Consider the following 22,514-nt stretch of genomic DNA (forward strand, 5'->3'; position numbering starts at 1 on the left):
GCAATTTGTAATTGTGCTAAAGAAAACGGAAAAAAAGATTAAAATGCCCCCCTGCTTTGCGCTAGAGATTCAGTCGCTGGCCATGCACTACAAGAAGGTCAAAGACAGAAAGGTACCTTATATATAAACACATTTTCAGTTTTTTTTTTTGCAGGGGAGAGGACAGGGCAACTGTGGTTAAGTGACTTGCCCGAGGTCACATGGCTAATAAGTGTTAAGTGTCTGAGGTTGGATTTGAACTCAGGTCCTCGACTCCAGGGCTGGTGCTCTATTCACTGCGCCACCTAGCCCAACTCAGCTACTCTTTGTAGTATGACAGGCCCAGCATTCTATCCACTCTGCCTCCTGGCTGCACTACATCTTACAACATTCTGTCTTAGATAGACAGCATGGAAAGAAAACTAAAATTCTTTAAGTTAGGTTAGCAATGCAACAGTTTGACGATTTAAATTATGAATATGCCTAAGATTGGGTACAATTTCTAAACCAAAGTCCAATTCACTCTGTGGCTTAACTCCCAGTGAGAAGAGGGGTTGTTTGTATGAGGGTCTGCCCTCTGGACTACCAGAGCACCAGGTGAACTGCTTTGCCCCTATTTCTGCCAGCATAACTGTCTCCTCTCCTCTCCTCCCTAGGCCTTGTTTAAACATTCTGTAAATAAAGCACATCCACATGTTTTCAGTTTTGTTACTTGGAAAATTAGTACGGAGCTATTTCAAGTTTATGTGTTGATACATATTTAAGCTAAGGAGCTAATACATAATTTTACCCTGCTGGGTTTAATTTCAAAGCAAATTAAAATGCCAGAAATCGTGAACAAATTAATTTCCCAAATATCTCTTTCCTCCCTGACCTAATAAAGCAAGTGCCCCAACAGGAGGGCATTTTGTGGTTTTTGTTTACTGGGAATGTTGGGCATCAGTTACACACCATGAACATCTATATGGGCACATTACCAATATCATTCAATAACAAGTCAATGTCCAAAACCTATTCTCCCCAGCTAGAAGAGTGGCCTCAACCCTTGAACCTATGCTCCCAGGACATCTTGTATTAGTTATTCCCGCACCTCTACCATTTCCCTTTGCTAAGTTTTAAGTGCCTTATGGATGAAGCTGTGTCATTGTGCATTCCTGTATGCCAACTGCCCAACAGAGTACTTTTAAACATGACAGATGCTGAAAAAATACAAGTTACAAACAAATGTTCACAGTGTAAAACAAAACAATGTAAAAATTACTTCCCCCTAAGTGTGTATTACCAGATTAGTCAAGAGTGAAATAATCATGAGAAGGTAATGTTTTCGGTATTTAAGATTACACTGGCTCCTTTCAGATATGCAAATTCCTTTTGAGGATGAGGCCACTGGTAATTATAATCTATGCAAAATCATGGCTCATATTTCAAATTTTATTAACAAATCACCTTGGCATATTATCATTTACATACCAAATATCTAATTCATGACATTAGTTATTATGTGGCTCCGATATTTAAAACTAATTACTATAAATTTTTCTAGTTTCAATAAATGATTTTTATTGTCAAATCTCAACTTTAAAAATGCTTTTTGAATGTCCAAATTATTTAAGTGTCCATAGGCTTAAAGTTACAACTCCTACATTTATATATTTTGTAATGGCCCTCTAATGCATCAGGAGAATGCAATCATGTTATTAGCTAAACTTTAATCTTTTAAATTAAAAGTACTAAAAACAAAAATACACTTCACATTAAGAGCTATTTTTTCTTTAATTCAAGTAAATCATTTTAAATGAAATACACAATGCCAGGTCAGCCTAGCAACAGCATAATCTGCTAGCATGACCAGTGGTCTGGCATGCTGGATTCAATGCTGCCTCCTCCTATCTCGGATGTGGGTCTTCCCAGTGATTCTTCAGGATGTGGCATCCACCCCCAACATCAACAGCGGACCCAAAATAGCGGCAATCCTGGAGGCTTACAGGACATCCTTCACATATCCTTCATATGCCAACCACCTTCAAAAAATCAGCTCGTAGTCTCATCATCATAAAACCCCACTCACTATACAGTTTATATTACAAAATTAACAAGGTCATAAATTAGTAAACATTTTTCAGCCAAAATCAACTCACTAAAGAAAACTCAATGTGGCTAGGGAAAACAGAAAAGAGCCCCTTATGAAATTTAATTTCAAAAGGATTAAAAATCAGAATCAGAAGATATTCTTTCTTATCTTTACCTTTTAAAGGTATTAACATTATCTCTAAAGAGACATAATGACTTAAAATGTAAGATATGCAAAGTGCCTTGTCAGTGGATCTACTTCGTCATGTGTTAGAAACTGCAAAGGCACTCAAAATGAATTCACTTAACTTATGAAATACAGCAAGTGTTGCTCAGAAAATAGTGGTTTGCCAACAGCAGCTTCTGTGACGGTAAGTGGAAATCATGTGACAAACACCTTGTTTGGCGTAAGTGAAATTTACGTAAGGTCTCTCCTCACTACTTGTAAAGTGCTTTCTTAATTGTTCTTCCCACTAGCATCATGATTTGCTTCTGTCAAAGGCACTGATATCTTTGACATTTTCTTTGAAACAGATCAGATGTTTAAAAAAATTAATGTTTTAATTTTATTAAAAATTAAAGGGGGAGAAAAGGAAAGGAATGTTAGTTATTAAGTTTTGTTATTTTTTTCTTAGGAACAAAGGAAAACTACTTGAATAATATTGTGCTTTCTTTTTATTTCTGAAAGTATGCCATTAATTAAATATACATGAAACTAAACCATGACCCTTCACTACAAGTCTTTGTGGTGAGACACTGGTCACAAAGCCCCACACCCTCTCAGATTTAGTGTAAGAAAAGTTAACAAGGTTGCAGAATGCTTCCTTTCCCCCAAATGAAGTCAATAAATTAAAAAACTTAACGTTCACTTTATAAAAAATATTTGTTTTCATCTTATTATAAATCTTGAAATGCTTACAAAAGCCAGAAAATACAGTTAAAAGTGTTATTTTTAAACACAAAGATCCACCCTTTAAAACATAGTTATGGTCAGAAAAGTGACGGTTAAAATGGCATCTCATTAGTTTAAATTTCTCCTCTCAGCCAATTCCAAATTAAATTACTGCATGTGAAAGCCAAAAAGGAGATTTCCAGTTGTTTATCTCACAAGGTCCAACTCATATTTGAAGGTTGTACTTTGTTACACTTAAGGCATCTGCCCAAGTACCAAAGTGTCTATAGTCACATCTCAGCTGAACCAGTCAATAAGAATGCATGGGAGACATGATGAGCTCTCCCAGAGCCACCACAGCACAGTCTGAAATATTCATTGGTCAGTAAACTAAAAATGTGATTCAAGAAAAAAAAAGAGGCTATTTTTAGAACCAATTTTCTGACCTGACATATATTTTTACATTGAAAAGGCAAGGAAAAGAAAATCACATATAGAGGTCTCAGCTTTTCAACCGTTTGGCATTTCTGTATGAATAATTTTCTTATTTGAAAGTTATACTCCTGTGTATTGATTATCATAACATTTGCATTAAAATTAAAACTTATTTCCCCCCTCCTATCACGTCTCGTAGTGTATTGCATCAGTTATTCCTCCTGCATTTCCAAGATGACGGTCCTTCATCCTGGAGTTTTTTAAATTTTGGACCAAGAAAGAACCACCAACCGAATCCAATAATAACACAGACAATAGATTCCACATAATAACCATCCAATGCAGTCACACAAGAGCCACCGAGTTTTCTGCAAAGCTGTAAAGAACAAAAAACTTTAATGAGAATTTGTCAAGTATTTAAATAATCAAAATATATTTCAAAGTTTAAATTCTGCATGTGTCTACTTCTAGAATATTTTAAATGATTTAATTATAAACCATCTTCATGAAAGATGAACATTTCTACATGCTTTCTCCCTTGTAAATCAGTCATTTTGCATTAAAAACTTTAAAAAAAATTAAAGCATCACTTTTCAAAGTCTGTAGGTATTTTCTACAAATTTACTCTTTCTAGACTATTTTCATCAGCAATGATATGCCATGTAGAGAAGAAAAGTATGTTTTTAACCCCTACTATTACTTTATAGTCAGTCATTAGTATTTCAGAACCTGTAATTAGCCTCTCTACCCCCACTGGAACTTATAAGCTCTGTGACAACAGCAGTTGTCGTTTGCTCTTTATATCACCAGGCTTGGACCATAGTAGGTCCTTAATAAACTAGGCACCTATGGAGTGTAGAACACTGTTAGAGTGGTGTAGCAGAGGCGATGAGGAATTAAAGACAAGGCAACGCTAGAAGACAAAGTGAATGGTAACAATCTTGCAAGCCAAGAACTCTACTTACTTCAGCTGCTTCAGGAGTCCAACAAGTCTGGTCCGACACTCCCGAGCACTCCTTCACCGTGAGAGGATCCACTAGCCAAAGAGCCACTGTTGAGGGCCAGTTCCCTCCCAGATTGGACACAGTATTTAAAAGGGTCATATATGTGCCTCCGATAAGTGGATCACTAACTTTGGCATTGAAAGCCATTATAGAAACGTACATGCTGTACAATGTGATCTACAGAGAAAAACCACACAAATCAAAGCAAGGAACCAGAAGTCTAGCCTCTCAAGGAGATCTTTCTTTAAAGGCTGGGGGAGGGGTGGGGACACAGCTTACTGACTTCAAGAGTTACCACAAGTAACAGGAATTAGAATTTTCTTGTGTTGTTCTAGAGGGAACAACCAGCAGCAATGAGCACAAGTCACAAGTAGATAAGGGCTATTCCACATAAAGATAAACTATTACCAGTGACAGCCCCAAATGGAGCTATCTTGAAAAGCAGGGAACTGCCCCCAAGTTTTCAGGCAGTGGCAGGTCAACTTTGTGTTAGGGATGTAGCAAAAGGAATTTCTAGTTGGGTAGCAGCATGGTTTAGGATATAGGATACAGTTTATTTTTCTAAAATTAGATTCTAAATTCTAAAGATACTAATTGTTTAGAAATTCATGCTTTTCAGTCATAATTCTATAGCTAAATCTGTAGTCAAGATAGTTTCCAAATGACCTGTACTAGTAAAGAAAACAATTAATCCTAAAGTGGTAAAAATCAAGTTAAATCATTTGTACATTAATTAATACTTTAAAGGCTTATCTCTGACAAGTGGCAATGCTTATGTGATTGGTAAGGGATACAAACTAATTTTGACATTAACCTAGGAAAAACATGGAAAGATAGGCTGACTGCATAACTGCTTAATCAAACAGTATTAATTCAAAAAGAAATATTTTTAGTGACAAAATTGTTCTTTACCATTAGCACACACAGAAACCACTAAGTCAAGCACTTATTGAGCACCTATTAAATATTCTGTACCAGTCTAGGGATTCCATGTAATATACAAATCAATGTAAAAAAAATGTTTTTTCCTTAAGAAGCTATGGTCAGCTGGAAACTGTAATCTATGAAGTTCTCAATACAGGCATGTAAATTTTGTGTCGACCAGCTGCCATGGCATTATTTGGGGCCTCGAGGGATAATGGGGCAAACTTTTAAACAGGTAGAAGCCCCAAAGTGTTCAACCCAAATCAACAGCTAAATCTCCTAGTTTTTCACCATGCCTTCTAGGACCAAAGACTGGAGCTAGGAAGAGTCTTTCTAGCTACTCAAACCCTTCAATTTACAGAGGAGAAAACTGAGGGGAAGAGAGGGGAATTGACTTGCCCAAGGCCACACAGCTAAGTGCAAGAGGCATAATTTGAACTCAGGATCTCTGACCCCACAGTCAGGGATTTTTCCATTGTTATTTCTCTTTGCTCAATGTTCAATGCTTCTCTGAGCTACTTTCCCAAATAACACAATTCACTCAGACAAGCAGTATAAGTGAAACTAAAAGCGAAGCAAAGATCAGCTTTTTTTCCCCCAAGTTCTAAGAAACTGCTAAACATCATGAGATCCTCCAAATGCATTCCTATCAGAAGAAAGTATTCACTGCCTAAGGTGTAGTTTGCAAAGTCTGTCTGACCATCACACACACAGACATGGACACAATTCAGCAGAGAAAGTTCTGCTGAAGTCAAGCCGGCAGCAGAGACCTCCAACAGCAGTGGAGTCAAGGACTGTCCCCACCCCTTCAGCTTGTCTCTGCCGAATGGACATGTCTAGTAAAGAAGAACGATTGAGGCTGAGGAGGAAATACCTGAAACCTAAAAAGGAGTCAACTGAGTATAAGAGGACCTTGTTTTAGAATTATCTTCTGGGGGCAGCTAGGTGGCACAGTGAATAGAGCACCGGCCCTGGAGTCAGGAGGACCTGGGTTCGGATCTGGCCTCAGACAGCTAACACAAAAACTAGCTTTGTGATCTTGGGCAAGTCACTTAACCCCAATTGCCCTCCAAAAAGCAAAAGAAAAAAAAAAAGAATTTTCTTCTGACATGTAACTATATGTTAAATAGATAATACCTTTCCATATAGTAGGTTCACTAATATTCATAAACTAGACAGATTCAGCTCCAAGATTTCCTGTGACCCTCAGTGGGGCCTTTTGGCATACAGAGCTGAATGGAGCATGGAGCATAAAATGAGGCCTGAGGCTTGAAGATACCCTCTCTGGGATAACTCTTGGTCTTCTAGTGAAGCCACACTCCTACCTCTGCTAGCACACCTGCTGGCTTATTATTTGGATCCACTGAGCTATTGATCACTTGTTTTGTAATTGAATGAGCACTGTAGTTAACAATGTTTATATTTAAATAAAGCCTTTTTTTTAAAGGTTGTCTAGATTGGATTTTTATGACTTGTTATTGTGTCACATGGTCATTTTCCCCCAGGCCAAAGCAAGCATCACAGTACAAAAGCTCCCAGCTGAAACATCTCCTCTCCCACATATCTTATACAAACAGCAGGGCCAGATCAGCGTCCCAAAAAGCAGCCCCTTCGGTCTCAGCAGCATATGCTGAAGCCCTCCTATCTATAGCCCCACACCATCCTGAAAAACTGGGAGAAGAAAAAGGCCTTCCTAATGACTAATCCTGTCTAATCCCTCTTGCTTTTTGAAATAACTAAAAATAGGACAAATCTGGGAAACTGCATCTTCACTCCACAAGGATCAGGACACCTCAGCAGACAAAATCACTCCTTTTTTACCTGATGGAAGGCGTAACTCAGCAGCACTATAATATAGTAATAGATTGGAAATCCTCCTTGATGGGCTATTTTGGGAGTCCACCAAACCATCAAAGCATATTCCAAGCCAAGTAATAATCTGCATAGAAATAGAGAATTAGAAACTGCGTTCAATTTTAGGTGCACACCAAATTTATAAAACTATTAATGTGCACCTGTAATGACAGGATCCTCCATCTAAAATGTGCTGGAGGCCAATAAGATAAGAAAATCATATAAAGAAGCAAAACTGAATCTGACTTTCAAACATTTTTATTCTTGGACATGTAGCTTATTGTGAAAGTAACTAGAACAAACCGTTGTCCATTTTCTTTCCCACTTACCTGTAGGGCATGGCTTTATAAAACACATTTAATGGCTGCGGGCCTGCAGTATACTTGCTGATGATCAGAGGCAATATAATCTGTAAGGGAACCATGGGCACTGCCAACAGGGCCAAGTGCTCTTTGGGCACACCCTCTTCTACCAATTTCAGGCCTGTTACTGCATCAGCAGCTGAAAAGCCAATCTGCAACATAAAAACAAAGGGAGAGTTCAACTTCTGCTTTGTGACATCTTTCACCAAAGCAGAAACAGACAATCGAGGGTTTTTAAAGCTAGAAAGGACTCAACATCACAAATACAACTATCTTGTTTTGAAGGCAAGGAAACTGAGGTCCAGGCAGATGAAGCAACTGTCCAAAGGGCTGTACTTGTAGCTGGCAGGGTCAGAACCAGCAGTAGAACGTGAGCACTTCTCCTTAAAGTTTAATGCTCATTCAGCGATGCTGTCCTTTCCTCTTCTGAACCCAAATTAGTTACTTCATTATAAATCCATGTCCCTCTCAAGACCAAGTAAGACATTCCTGCCTCCATCCTATGAGTTAAACAAACAAGTCAAAGGAAGGGGACTTGCCACATGGCCCTCCAGTGTGTCTAATAAACCCAAGAGTAACTTGCAGCATGTGTACTGCACTCTGCTAGTTACAGATCAAATTCTGCCCCTTTGAATTTCTGTGCCAAAAGCACCAAAATGTGCTCATTACTTGTTAATGTTCATAAACCCTACTGTCCCTACTGCCTGAAAAATTAAAGGCATTTCTCTCTTTATAACTAATCTCTAAGTAACTAGAAAACTCCAAGAGGCTTTCAGTGTTTTCCAGAATGAGGGAAAACACGAGGGGATGGAGATCCTGGACCTAAAGCTTGGATAGGGCTTTCAAGTTCATCTAGTGTAGATGTTACATGTTATAGACGGGATCACAAGACCCAGATAGGTTCCTTGTCGGGTGGGACAGCCAAGACCTGAAGGGCAGGCCTGTAACTCCAAACCCAATGTTCTTTCCATTATATTGCTCTGGAAAAAAAAAAAAAGTATACTATGTTCTTTTTTTTTTTAATGATAGGAGCTAAAGTAAAAAATCTATTATTACAAAAAAACAAAAGGCAAGGATTCCTTGACGTTTATATATAGAATTCCACTGATATTGTTATTCCTTTATAAAAGTTACTTATATGCATTTAACGCTGTGAATCCAAATTAATGGATTTTTATTACCAATATTAACAATACGTGTCCAGTGCTTATTTAGGACCCTCTGCCATGTCACAGACTCTGAAAGTACATTTTCTGTTACCCTCTAAGAAAAGTATTTACCATCAGATATTTTTATTGCTAAGTCCTAACCCAAGTAAAGGGGAAGGAAAAGTGAATGCTATAAAAAAGGAGGGAGAAGTGTACCTAACTAGACAAAAATCACGAAAGCAGGGTGACCCCTGGGAGTCAGAGGTCCTGAGATCATGTCTTGCTGATCTCTCCCTTTAGAGCCTGAAAAGAGCTCCTCACCTTCTCTGGGCACAACCTCAAAGACCCTTCCAAATCTCAATGTATGATCCTTTGATCAGAATCATGAACAAAGATTACAAAATAAGAGAAAAGTAGGACACAAAGTCATCAGTCATCATGATAGAAAAACTGAGTATGGAGAAAATGAGAAAGCCCAAATGTATAAACACTAGAATGAAAGACTACCTATCAATTAGAACTACAAATGAATTAATTCATAGTACTTATTAAAAGACAATACTGAAAATACTACTTAATTTCATAAATTTGAAAATTTATGCCATGATGATCAATCATTGTGATTTAAGTTTTGTATTAACTGTTACATTTAAATTGTGAAGTTTTTTTTTTTCCTTTTAAAAGACTTGAGGCAGGTAGTCGTGCCGAGTGGTTAGGGCGATGGTCTAGAAATCCATTGGGGTTTCCCCGAGTAGGTTCCAATCCTACTGACTACGAAGTTGCATTGTCTTTGGGGTGGCCAGGTAGCACAGCGAGTAAGAGCATGGCTCCAGTGTCGGGATGACCTGGGGATCAAATCTGGGCTCAGATACTTAGCACCACACTCAGAAATAACTGGCTGTGTAACCTTGAGCAAGTTACTTAACCCCAATTGCTTAAAAAAAAAAAAGACTTGAAAAATGTGGAAATTTCATATTTAGCATTAAGATTAGGGAAGAATGTGACTGACAAACAGTATGTGGTCTAATCCTTTTTTTCCCCCCTTTTGGAGGGTAGTTGGGGTTAAGTAACTTGCCCAAGGTTACACAGCTAGGTTTTTGTGTGGGTGTTAAGTGTCTGAGGCCGTAACCAAATTCAGATCCTCCCGACTCCAGGGCCGGCACTTTACTCACTTCGCCACCTAGCTGCCCCGGGCTAATCCTTAATACTAGTTAAGCTTATGTTAAAATACTTACAAATAGATTTATATATATTGAATTCATCTGTGAAATAAGTATACATGTAAGATAGTAGCAATATTAGAGTCATATGAATATATGTTTCAGAGATGTGCTTACCTTTGCAGTTAAAATCATGAGGCAGAAAGTCATAACTGCCGGCATCTTTATAATTGTAAAAAGAAGCTTGTAAGTATCTGTGATCCCTTTTGTTTCTTCTTTTGATGGTATCACTTCTGTGTTTTCCTTTTTTAGAAGGGCAACTAATGTTGTTGTTATCAAAAATATGGTCCCCCAGAAAAAGAGAAAATCTAAAACAAAAAATAAACTCTTTAAACCACAATTCACCTCAAAATGGGCACATAAGAATGGAGTATAGGATGCTTCTACCTTTTTGTTTAGGAAAGTGAAGGAAAGAAGGCACAAAATTTATCATACATTGGTTTCTGTGTTTCTCCACTGAATTACAGCAACATCAATGTAACATATCAATATTTTTAGGGCAATTTTCTAATTTATGGTTTTGAAATTTAGGTATATTTTTAATCTCTTCAACTATGGAGGTATAGGAGGCAGAGTCAAGATAGTGGAGTAGAAGCAGGACCTCTGAGTGGCTCCGGCTTCCACCTTCCCCAATCCATGTAAAGGGGGACTCTGAACAAACTTCGGAGCTTCAGAACCCACACGATGACACAGAGAAGCAAACCTTCCGATGAGACAGCCCAGCAGGAAATGGCCAGCACAGCGCTCTGGGAGCTAAGCCCAAGCCTGCTTGAGCTAGCCTCAGGGCAGGCCTGACCAGCCCCCTGCCGGAGGGACTCCAGATCACCAGCAGCTGTGGCCATTTCCAGATTTACCAACACATAGATGTGAAGGACAAAGTGAGAGGTCACTGTAGTCTGGACTTTGGGACCAGTAATTGAGAGATTGTGGGCCACTGAGATGCCTTGGCTCTTCCAGTGCCATGTTGCAGCTTCAGCTCCTGGCCTGCAGAGTGTAGGGGGACCAAGCACCAATCTGAGGGGTAATCACTCTTGCTTTAACTTGCTTGGATCTGGATTGCAGTCTAGGGTGGAGGTTCTGGGGTGTGTGTCCAGCTTGCCAGAGCGTGTGGAGACCTCAGAGAGGGCACCCATCTAATACCTCCGGCAGCTGAGAAAACCCCAGTATTTGGGAAGAAAGCTCCGCTGTCTGGTGGCAGAGTCCTACTGTGGCAAAAAGACCAGGGGCCAAGTGACTGAGGGGCGACATGACCAGGCAAAGGAAACAAAACAGACATAAGATTCCAACATAAGACTCCTATTTTGGGGACATAAAGGAGCAAAGCATGGAACAGGAGGAAGACAGTGAAGTCAGAACTCCTGTACTAAAAGCTTCAAAGGAAAATACGAGCTGATTACAAGCCATAGAGGACCTTAAGAAGCAGATAAGAGAAGTAGAGGAAAAATTGGGAAGAGAAATGAGAACAACGCAAGAAAATTACGAAATGAGAGTCAACAGCCTGAATGAGGAAAATAACACCTTAAAAAATAAGACTAACTGAAGAGGCCCAAAAAGGCAATGAGGAGAAGAATGCCTTAAAAAGCTGAATTTGCCAGATGGAAAAAGAGGCTCAAAAGCTCAACGAGGAGAATCGTTCCCTTGGATTTGGAATGGAGCAAAGGGAAGCTAGTGACTTTATGAGGAATCAAGATGCTGTTAAAAAGATCCAAACAAATGAAAGAATAGAAGGCAATGTAAAATATCTCACGGGAAAAACCACTGATTTGGAAAATAGATCCAGGAGAGATCATTTAAAAATTATTGGACTACCTGAAAGCCATGGTCAGGGAAAGAACCTAGAAATCATCCTCCAAGAATTTCTCAAGGAAAACTGCCCTGATGTTTTAGAACCAGAGGCAAAATAGAGGTTGAAAGAATCCACCAATCACCTCCTGAAAAAGATGCCAAAAAGAAAACTCCTAGGAATATTATAGCCAGGTTCTGGAATTCCCAGATCAAGGAGAGAATATTACCAGCAGCCAGGAAGAAACAATTTGAATACTGTGGAAACAAAATCAGGATAACCCAGGATCTGGCAGCTTCTACACTGAGGGATCGAAGGGGCTGGAATATGATATTCTGGAAGGCAGAGGAGCTGGGACTAAAACCAAGAGTCACCTACCCAACAAAACTGAGTATCATGTTTCAGGGGAAAATATAGTCATTCAGTGGAATAGAGGACTTTCAAGCATTCTTGTTGAAAAAACCAGAGTTGAATAGAAAATTTGACATTCAGATACAAGAAGCAAGAGAAGCATGAGAAGGTAAACAGGGAAAAGAAATCATAAGGAACTTATCAAAGTTGAACTATTAACATTCCTACATGGAAAAACGATAATTGTAACTTATGAAACTTTTCTCAGTAGTTGAAGGGATTAGAAATATATATATATATATGTCTATATATGAGGGTATATGGGCATATGAATACTTATATATGTTTACAGGTATACATAGATAGAGGACACAGGACCAAGTTAATAGGAAGGGATGATACTTAAAAGGTGAAATTAAAGAGATGAGAGAGGAATATAATGATAAGAGATGGAGAGAGACAGAAAGGGGTAAACTATCTCATATAGAAGAGGCAAGGGAAAATGGTTACAATGGAGGGGAAGAATAGGAAGGCAAAAGGGTCAACCTTATTCTCATTGAATTTGGCTCGGGGAGGGAATTACATACACACTAAACAGGGTATCTCACCCTACAGAATGGGGGGAGGGGATGAGAGGGGAGATGATAGCAGGGAGGACAGGCTTGGGGGGAGGGAAGTTGGGAGCACCCACTTTTGAAAAGGGATGGGATCAAAGTAGAGAATAGAAGAAGTGGGTGGTGGGATAGGAGGGAGGGAAATAGAGTCAGTCTTTTACAATATATCTTCTATGTTAATGTTTTACATTAGCTACACATGTACAACCTATCCTGAACTGCTTATCTTCCCAGTAAGGGTGGGTGACAAGGGAGGAAGGGAATGAATTTTTAATTCAAAGTTTTAAAATAAAATGTTTAAAATTTTATATACATATTATTATTAATACTATTTTACATGTAATTGGGAAATAAGATATACAGGCACTGGGGCACAGAGATCTACCATGCCCTACTGGAAAAGTAGTTGAAGGGGGTATGGGAGAAGATAAGGGAGAGAGCAGACTGGAGGAGGGGATATCCTGTGGGACTGCTATTTTGGGGCAGTGGGTAGGGGAAAAATGGGGAGAAAATTTGTAACTCAAAATCTGGTGGAAATGAATGATGTAAACCAGAAGTTAATAAAGCATTTGAAAAATGAAAAAACAAAACTATGGTGGTATAGAAAAAAGTTACCAAAAAAAGTCCAAAAAGAGGCAGATCACTAGCAATAGTCTACTATATATATATATATATATGTAAGGGCAAATATAAATAGTAATTTGGTTGAGGCACAGTCACTCTCCTGAAAAGGCAGATAGACGGAGGCAATGAAGACAGCAACACCGAGAACTGAGATCAGCCACCTGGGCCAGTCACAAGAAAGTGAATTGGTGAACAACGAGAAAGAAGTTGTCAAACACTACAGGTTTCTACTATCTGAGAGAGGCAAAGAATCCTAGGAAAGAATTGTCTGTCACACACAAAATGAGACTACACAGAGTCATCATTTATGTCTGAAGGGTCAGACATGGCTTTTGTCCTTTAGCATCATCATTCAGTGAGATCTCCATCTCCTGCATTGGGCGGTTATAGCCCCAAATCACTTTAGAACAAGCTTCAGAATAGATCTGAACTGATAACCCAATGAAGGAGGCTGACATAGGACAACATACAAGACAAACAATCTAAGTGGAAACAATGCAAAGCCTGAAATGGACCACTGCTCACAGCGGGCTACAGTGAGCCCAACTCTGTGCTGTAGTGGAGAGCCGAGAAAATGCAGCCCCTGAATCTTTGCTAAGTTGAATGAGATGTGCAGCTCTGCCAATATGTTGGTTTGGCTGGACCTCCTTTCCCTCTTCTCTTTCTTAATCATTACAAGGGGATAATTCACTGGGAGGGAAGGGATGTATTGGGGAATGAAGGGGATGCAGGAACAATAACTATCAATAAAAAATTACTTAGGAATTAGTTTATAAACCATAAGAAAAATCTGCCATTCCTTATTCTCTAACTGGGATTAGCCAGTAATATAATAATCAGCTCAAGGCAAGTTAATTCCTTATAATATTCAAGACACTTGGCTCTAAGCAACTTCTGCCATCTTGGTGAATATTTGAGAGGACAGTGTCCCAGGTTCAGAAGGCAAAAAAAGAAGTAACAAGACTAAGATGTACAAGGGTGTGATACATAGGGCCGGCAGGCAACATATTAAAGGGTCACCTTTTCTTCTACATTAGCAATCCTTATGAGACTCTTCCCTAGCACAGCACGTAAGAAATTAAATGAGTAAATAAAGATGACTTACATTTCACCTTTAACTTCTGTAGTGTCTTTTCAATCCCCTCTTTCACTGACTTAATTTGCCCTCCCTACTTATGAACAACAATAATAACAAGCATGTATGTGGGGTCTTAATTAAAGTTTATAAACCACCTTCCTCTCAATTTCCTTATGAGGTAGAGAGTAAAAGTATTAATACTTTCATTTTGCAGATGAGGAAGATGGAGTTAAGAACAGGGTCCAAGAGCTGGCAATCCTAATACTAGCTGACATGTCTATGTAACAGTAAGATTGGCAGAATGTTTTATGTCAATTGTCTGATCTGATCCTCACAAAGTATCCTCTCCAAGGGACAGATGGCAAGTGGAGGCTCCAAAGGCAGGCTCAGAGCTCAGGTGTCCAGCACTCGCTGCCCTCCAAGCTTCCTCCAGCATCCAGGAATCCTGGAAATTCAGAGGTGGAAAACGTGCACATTGAGAATTCAAGCTCTGCCCACCCCTGTGTGACCCCGGTAAGTCATTCCGTGCCTCTCTCTCAGGGTCCTCTGTGCAATGAGAGGTTTAGGCTGGATCTTCTCTCCACACTATAAGTCGATTCTCAGATTCATGTGTCCACTGGGCTGTTGTTGCGGAGGCCTATACCAGACAGGCCTAGGACCCTCCAGGTTGTTTCTCCACCCTCAAAGTTCTGGAGGATGTTCAGGCCTGCACCTCTCCTTTTTCCTATAACCACCTCTAGTAGCAGCAAGGGGGGGGGGTTAGGGTGGTGGTAAAGCTCTAGGTCATGGGTGTACACCTTGTTCTCTCTCTCAAATAGCCTCATGACAACGAAGTACTATAATTCTACTATTTTATGGCCTAAATGTTGTGGATTGGGGCAGCTAGGTGTCAAAGTGAATAGAGCACTGGCCCTGGAGTCAGTCAAATTGACCCAATTCCAGCCAGTCAAATTTGACTAACACACTTTACTAGCTGTGTGACCTTAAGCAAGTCACTTAACCCCAACTGCTGTGCCTTCCCCCTCCAAAAAATAATACAGTGGATCAGCTTAAGGTTCTGTAATGTAAATTTGTAAGATCTTCCCTGCCCCTAGGCTAAAGTGCACCTGGACCTGGGGTGGGAGGCTTGTTTTTCAGTAGATACTTCTTGATTGGCCAGTGAGTCAATAAGGTTGTTACATTCTCTGAGCCAGGAGAAGGCTATATAAGCCCTGATGTGTAGCTATGTTTTGGGGGCTCACTTTGAGAAGTGTTTCTGTGATTTGATCTGGATTCTGGGAAGCTGTTGAGAGCCCCCCCTCGGCTTTGGAAAACCCAGATGTTGATGTGGTATGGATGTAATGGTTGGACAGTTTGAAAAGGTCTACTTGATCTGTTTCTCTGTTTTGATAATTCTGTCTGTGTATTCTGAAGTTCGGGGTGCTGACCTTTTTCCCCTGAACTAGGTAAACGATACATATTTGACTGATTAAAGTAATAAGCCTGTTAGCCCATTTTGAGTTGCTTTCCTTTAACAAAGCAGATTTAAGAACCTGTGGTGGCAGCAATCCTGGGGATGCTGGGGTGCTTGCTGCTACAGGTTCTAATTGCCATTTACATTTTTTGTAAAGAAAAACTGAGTTCTGGGTTTTAAACAATAAACTTTTCAAATGGCCTGTTTCCTGCTTGTACAAATTTCCCCTAATCATTTATGCTACATTTCATTAAAAATGACAGTGTCAAAAGCAAGCACATATTGGGGGGTTGGGGGAGGACACTTAGATCAGAAAGGGAGGAAGCAAATGTGTGTGTGTGTGTGTGTGTGTGTGTGTGTGTGTGTGTGTGTTGATTCTTCTAAGCAATCCTGGTAAGGCAGGGGTGGGGAGACTGAAGGTCAAGTACCATCACTGAACAGCCTGGGAAGCATGTGCATGCAGCAGCTGGTAATCTGCACTGACCAGTTCATTCTCCTCCAGTGGAGAGAGAAGTGCTTAGTGGCACAGACCGAGCTTTGGGAGAACTGGTGTGACTCTGCCCCAGTGAGCTCAGGCATCCACAGTGGAGACAAAGGCCCACGGGAATCCTGGGTCCCCTTCCTCTTTGGAGGTTCCTTGGGGCTCTCAGAAGGGAAGCCCTGGCCTCATCTGAAGTCTAAAGAGCATGTCTTGTGTTCCTGGAGGTAAATGATCTCCAGGAACAGAAAGCCACTGACACCTGCCTCTGGAAGTTCAAAACCCTCAAGAAATTACAATAACTGGGTCACACCAAGAGAAGTTTAAATTCTAATGAATTTTCCTTACACAACTAAGACTCAAGTGAAAATGAAACCACTTCACTGGCAGATAAGAGTTGTTTCTGAGTGGGCAAAAATCTTACACTTTTATTTGCTGAGGTACTGGGCACAAGGTAAGCCAAACATTTCTCTGCTGACTCTGGTAACAAAATACAAAGAAAAAGGACTCTAAATACAAGGTAAACGAGTTTGAACACATGTCTAATTACTGTTTACGGAAGAGATTATTATGCCTTTCCCTTTGTGTCCTATATAAACGAAGGTTATTAGTAACAATGTGAGTAATTATTCAAAATACTGCTCATGGCTGAGCTGAAATGAGGGCGGACACAAGGAACTAGTAGGTCAGACAAAGGAAAACACTGGAGGATCCTGCTGGAACCAAAATGGCAGCATAGCAGGAATAAGTACGTTCAACTACCCCTCTGGCTCCTTCAAACAGGCATAGAAAATGCACGTGACTGAATCCCTATGGGGAAATGCTGAAAAAAATCACAGCGAGTCCTTTGTTCATCCCAGGTCAACAGAGGGAGACAGACAGGGAAGTCTGTGGATGCTAGGGAAGGGGTTGGAGAGATTGTGCATCAGGGCCAGAGGAGATCCCAGATCCCTCCCAGGTGCTAACCTGCACTTGTTAGTTTGAGGTATGAGGCTGAGATCAGTGTCTAGGGATAGCCTTCCAGGGTAAGGAGCTGTCACAGTCCCTAGGCTGTGTATGGAGAGAGGAGCAAATTCAGAAATAAACAGCAGGATCAGAGCAGGGATTTAGTTCTAGCTTCTATCCCCATCGGAAGCCTGCAGATGAATAAGCAGAAGGACCTGAGCAAACAGTCTGCAGTTGTCTTCTCTGAATGAACAGAACTTCCCAGCTGGCTGACAGGGACTGGATAGAGTATCTACCTAAAAGAGCTGTCCTGAAGATCAAATGAGATAATAATTATACAGCACTTAGTACAGCGCTGGCACATATTAAGGGCTATATAAATATTTAAAAAAATACAAATTATTATTACTGTTGCTCAAATAAAAATCCAAGTCAGGAGTTTGTAGAGCTTGGGGGTGGGGTTGGAGTGGAGGAAAGAATCTGACAGATATAGGTTTATAGCCAAGAATAACCTACCTAGCAAAGCCAAGTATCCTGCTACTGGGAACAAATGGACTTTTAATGAAAAGGAGGATTTTCAAGCATTCCTGATGAAAAGACCAGAGCTGCAGAGAAACTTTCAAGTTTAGACATAAAAAACATAGAAACATAAAAAAGTAAACACAAATAAACAAGGATAAGTTGCTTCCTGTCAAATATGAGGAGATGAACCATATCATCATTGAGAGTCATTGAGGAGGGGCAACTAGGTGGCCCAGTGAATAGAGCACGGGCCCTGGAGTCAGGAGGACCTGAGTTCAAATTCGGCCTCAGACACTTAACACAAAAACTAGCTGTATGACCTTGGGCAAGTCTATTTAACCCCAACTGCCCTGCAAAAATCAAAACAAAAAAAGTCATTGAGGAGTCTAATTAGACAAGGCATGGAAAAGGTTATTATGTCTTGATAATATTAAGAGAAACAGAAGAAACAGAAGGGAAGAGGTATAAAGAACAAAGGGTAAGGGAGACAAAGGTTAGGGAAAAATAAGAAATACAGAGACAAACAAGGAGGAGGGGAGAGGAGAGTGGTTAACATCTGAACCTCACTCCCATCAAAACTGGTTAAAGGAGGGAAAAACACAGAGTTGGGTACAGAAATACATTTAACTCAAACAGGTGAGAAGGATGGAAAGGGGAGGAAAGGGAATTAAGGGCAGGATTAGTTCTAAGGAAAAGAAACTTTATAAAGACAGCACAAAAATATTTACAGCTTTTTTGAGGTGGCAAAGATGGGAATCTGAGGTATATAAACTGGGGGAAAGGTTCAACAAGTGATGGTAAATGAATGTGATGGAATACTATTATGCTATATGAAACGACAAAAGGGATGGTTTCAGAGAAACCTGGTAAGACTTGTATGAACTGACAGTGAAGTGAATAGAACCTGGAGAATTTATACAATGCCAATGGTATGGTAAAGACAAACTACTTAAAAAAATTTAGGAACACTGATTAGCACAATGACCAACTATGACTAATGATGAAACATGCTGTCCATTTCCTGATAGAGAAGTGAAAGACTCAAGAGTACAAAATAAGAAAAACGTATTTTGGACATGGCCAAGTTTGGAAATTTGTTTCATTTAACTGTCTATGTTTTTAACAATGTTTTTTCTTTTTTCTCAGTAAGGGGTGAGGGTGAGGCAAGTTAAACATAAAACATAATTTTTAAAAAATCCTATAGAGGATGATGATGGTTTTTAAAATCATAAACAATATTGCCTCATACAGCAGTGAGAAACAGGCAGGGGGAAGATAAGCTTGGTGAGGGAAATTCAGCCAGGGATGAAAACAGAACAAACAAGGGAAAGACCCACAAAAATTTCTAGAAAAAACTCCATTCAATGAAAATGGGGCTGCCATATTTGGACCCTAACATCCCAATCCCTGGTGTGCTTCATCCAAAAGAAAAAAGGGCAGTTAAGAAAAAAGTTCAGTATGCCTAAAGGGTTATAAAAATGTGCATACCCTTTGACCCAGCAATACCACTTCTAGGGTTGTATCCCAAAGAGATCATTGAAGTGGGAAAAGAACCATATGTGCAAAAATATTTATAGCAGCTCTTTTTGTGGTGGCAAAGAATTGGAACTCAAGGGGATGCCCATCAATTGAGGAATGGCTAAACAAGCTGTGGTATATGAATGTAACGGAATAGTACTGTGCTGTAAGAAATGAGGAGCAGACGGACTTCATAATAATAACCTGGAGAGACTTATATAAACTGATGCTGAGTGAGGAGAGAACTAGGAGAACATCGTACACAATCACAGATGCGTCTTATCTGTGATGACTGACTTTGATAGCCTGGGTTCCTCTCAGCAATACAAGGCATTTGGATACGACTCTAAAGGGCTATGCACATCCAGAGAAAAGAGCCAGAGTCTGAGCGCAGACTGAAGCACACTCTCTGCTCTCTCTTCTGTGCTTTGTTCACTCCACTGGTTATAACTCTTCTTTACAACTTAACCAATGTTTAATTCGAAGGTATTTGTTGAACCCTTATCGGATTTCATGCTGCCATGTGGGTGGGGAGGGGGCAGGACGAGCCAAGGTTGAGAAAATTTGGAATTGAAGGGACTGTGAAATGGAATGTTGTAAACTAAAAAAAAAAAAATACATTTTTTAAAAAAGAAAAAGTTCAGGATCCTTGAAGATCTTCTAGTTCATCCATCCTCCTCAAGTACAGAGGAGGAAACTGTGTGCGAAAGGGTTAGAGGCAGGAGATGAACTTTCCACTGTACCTGTGGAAAAGCATTCACTTCCCAGCTGGCCAACTAATAATGACTGTAATGACTAGGTGTGGGTAGTGTCGGGTTCTTCACGTCAAGACTTTCTATTTTAATAGACAAAATCCCACATTGGGGGCAAGGGCCTTGGGTTTCAGTTCTGGTTCTGCCATAGGGGATCTCTACATTTTTTTGGTCTCCTTTCTTCCCCTCACCCTCTTTGCCACTCTCTCTCCTCTATTTCTTCCCCCATCTGCCATGACCAAGTTCAGGGTCTGGAAGTGTGAAGGTGTCAGAAGCCTGGTACCTGGATAACAATATTTTACTGTTCCTAAACATAATAATCCTATCTGTTCTCTATTTCCTCAGATAAACTTCTCATCTGAGGTGATAATCAATGTGTACTGACTAATGAGAAGAAGTTGTCTTTGAATAAAATGTACCTTGCAAGGTATACTCAAATTGTAAAACTTTTTTTTTTAGTATTCTGATTTTCTTTATAACATGCAAAAGCATGATCTACTGATAATCTTTCTGGAATAAAGGAAAGTTAGTTACTGTCAGAAGCAAGGAGTCCTAAAGGAGAAACTGGAAGTAGCAAGTGTCCAGCAGGTAAAAAGCACACCACCACCTCAATTATCATTTCCCCTTGGGCTGGGTGTAGACACGGCAGGGCCCAGAGCCCAAGACCTTCAGTGTCCAGAAGACCCCCCCCAGGGAGAAACAACTCTCAACGTGAAGGGGCCTGCTGTCTCTGCTACCACCTACAACCAATCTGTGGGCTGCCCAGGGGCGGGTAAACCAAAGAGCTCCAGGAAAGCAGCGACAACCCCCTCTACCGGCCTCCAAGCCTGCCCACCCGGCCAGCCTGGCCTCTCCAAGCTATGGTCAGGGGCAGATGATGCAAACTGTCGATTGCCCTCCCAGGAAAGACCTCCACCCATGGCCTTGGTACAGCCAAACAGCTCGGTAAAAATCAACGGAAAACGTTCAAGAAGCTTCCTTCCCACCTGCTTTGCTGCTGCCCTTAAGGTCCTATGGTCCTTCCCATCTTCCCTGCAGCTAAAACCTCCTCCTAGGCCCTCTGGCCCAGACCTGCATCCTCAGCTGTGCTTCGCGCTCTAAATCCACCTTCTGTTATCCTGCCACTTCTGGCTTTTCTTATATTGTGATCTGTGGGAGCCACGGAGTCAGAAGTGGGGTTAATTAACCACACCAGGGGATGCCGGGATTGTGCTTATACTGGTGACTGACGGGGTGGTCGTGACGTGGCGCAGGAGGGCTTGGAAGGGCCCCTAAAAGCCCTTTTCCCGGGCTCCCCAAGGAGCCGGGAGCCGTTTTCACGCGTGTACGTGACTCGGCACCTGGCCGCCTGTCCGCGGTGGGGGGTACCTGAGAGCGTCACGATCCCGCGGGGCTGCGGCTGGAAGCGCAGGTACCGGTTGCAGAAGTCGGCCGACTCCAGCGCCAGGAAGAGCACGTTGCCCAGGAAGTAGCCGGCCGTCTGGCCCACTGAGTTGCACGTGGACGCGTAGCCCACGTTCTCGCGCGACAACATGGTCAGCGCCCAGCCGTCCACGGCGATGTCCTGCGTGGCGGCCAGGAACTCGAAGAGAAAGAAGGCGAGCGTGAGCGCCACGACGTCGGGGCCTCGGCCGTCGGCGCCCAGCAGGCGCTCCACCTGCGTGGACAGGTAGAGCATGAAGAGCCCCAGCACGTACTGCGTGGGCACGAGCCACGACTTGCGGCGGCCGAAGCTGCGGAAGTAGACGGCATCCACGAGCGGCGCCCAGAGCAGCTTGAGGCTGAAGGGCCAGAAGACGAGGCTGAAGAAGGCCTGGTCCGTGTAGCTCACGTTCTTGCTCTGCAGGATCAGCGGCACGCTGCCCGCCAGCCCCAGCGGGATGCCCTGCAGCACGTACAGGAAGAGCAGCAGCAGGATGCTGCTCAGCTCGGCCCGGCAGCCCCGCGACGGCCCACCGCCCACCGCCCGCAGCAGGGCCTCCGTGTCCCCCTCGCTGCCCACGCCGCCTGCCGGCTGCTCGGCGTCCCAGGCGCCCGGCGGCGGCCCGCCCTTCGAGTCCAGGTAGTGGTTGACGGGGCCGGGCCGCCGCTGCCGGCTGCTGTCCTTGTGGGAGACGGTGGGGGACATGGCCGGGCCGGGCCGCGGGGTCCGCGGCTCAGGGCGGGAGGCGGCGGGGGCCCTTCTGGCCGCGGCCCCGAGGGGCCAGGCTCGCGGCAGGGGGGCGCCTAGGCAGGGCCCGGGCCGGCGTCCCGGGAAGGGCTGCCGCGCCGGGCCCCGGGCTGGACGAGGCGGCCGTGGTGCCGCGCGGGGCGGAGGCGAGCTCGCGGCCGGGCCGGGTCGGAGGCCTGCAGGGGCGGCTGCGGACCCGGATCGAGAAGCCGACGCAGCGCCTCAGCTGCTCCGCCAGCCGCGGTGGCCGACGCGCTCCGTCCAGTCTCTCTCCCCAGAAAGGATTCCGAAGGCACTGGATGATTTCCGGCAGCGCAGGACTTCCGCGCTCGCGCGGC

General features: G+C 42.2%; 1 protein-coding gene across 1 annotated transcript; it reads right to left on the bottom strand.

Moving 5' to 3' along the window:
- Positions 1-1,733: 1,733 nt before the first annotated feature.
- SLC33A1 (solute carrier family 33 member 1) lies at positions 1,734-22,149 on the bottom strand. Its single transcript, XM_069083436.1, has 6 exons — positions 21,375-22,149; positions 10,006-10,196; positions 7,488-7,672; positions 7,126-7,243; positions 4,342-4,557; positions 1,734-3,752 (listed from the first exon to the last, which is right to left on the bottom strand). The coding sequence occupies exons 1-6, from the start codon at positions 22,132-22,134 to the stop codon at positions 3,585-3,587; spliced, it is 1,638 nt and encodes a 545-aa protein (XP_068939537.1). The 5' UTR covers positions 22,135-22,149; the 3' UTR covers positions 1,734-3,584.
- Positions 22,150-22,514: the final 365 nt, after the last annotated feature.

The sequence above is a fragment of the Petaurus breviceps genome, unplaced genomic scaffold (assembly GCF_028583685.1).
Source record: "Petaurus breviceps papuanus isolate PSGF00001 unplaced genomic scaffold, PetGlider_PUasm1.0 173, whole genome shotgun sequence".
NCBI lineage: Eukaryota > Metazoa > Chordata > Mammalia > Diprotodontia > Petauridae > Petaurus > Petaurus breviceps.

Bases quoted from the DNA above. Each gene is read 5' to 3' on its own strand.
- SLC33A1 (XM_069083436.1), bottom strand. From the start codon at position 22,134: ATGTCCCCCACCGTCTCCCACAAGGACAGCAGCCGGCAGCGGCGGCCC. The intron at 10,197-21,374 runs GTACCCCCCACC...TTTTTGTTTTAG, and splicing joins CGGGATCGTGACGCTCTCAG to ATTTTCTCTTTTTCTGGGGG. The intron at 4,558-7,125 runs GTAAAAAAGGAG...TTTTCTCTGTAG, and splicing joins TGAGTTACGCCTTCCATCAG to ATCACATTGTACAGCATGTA.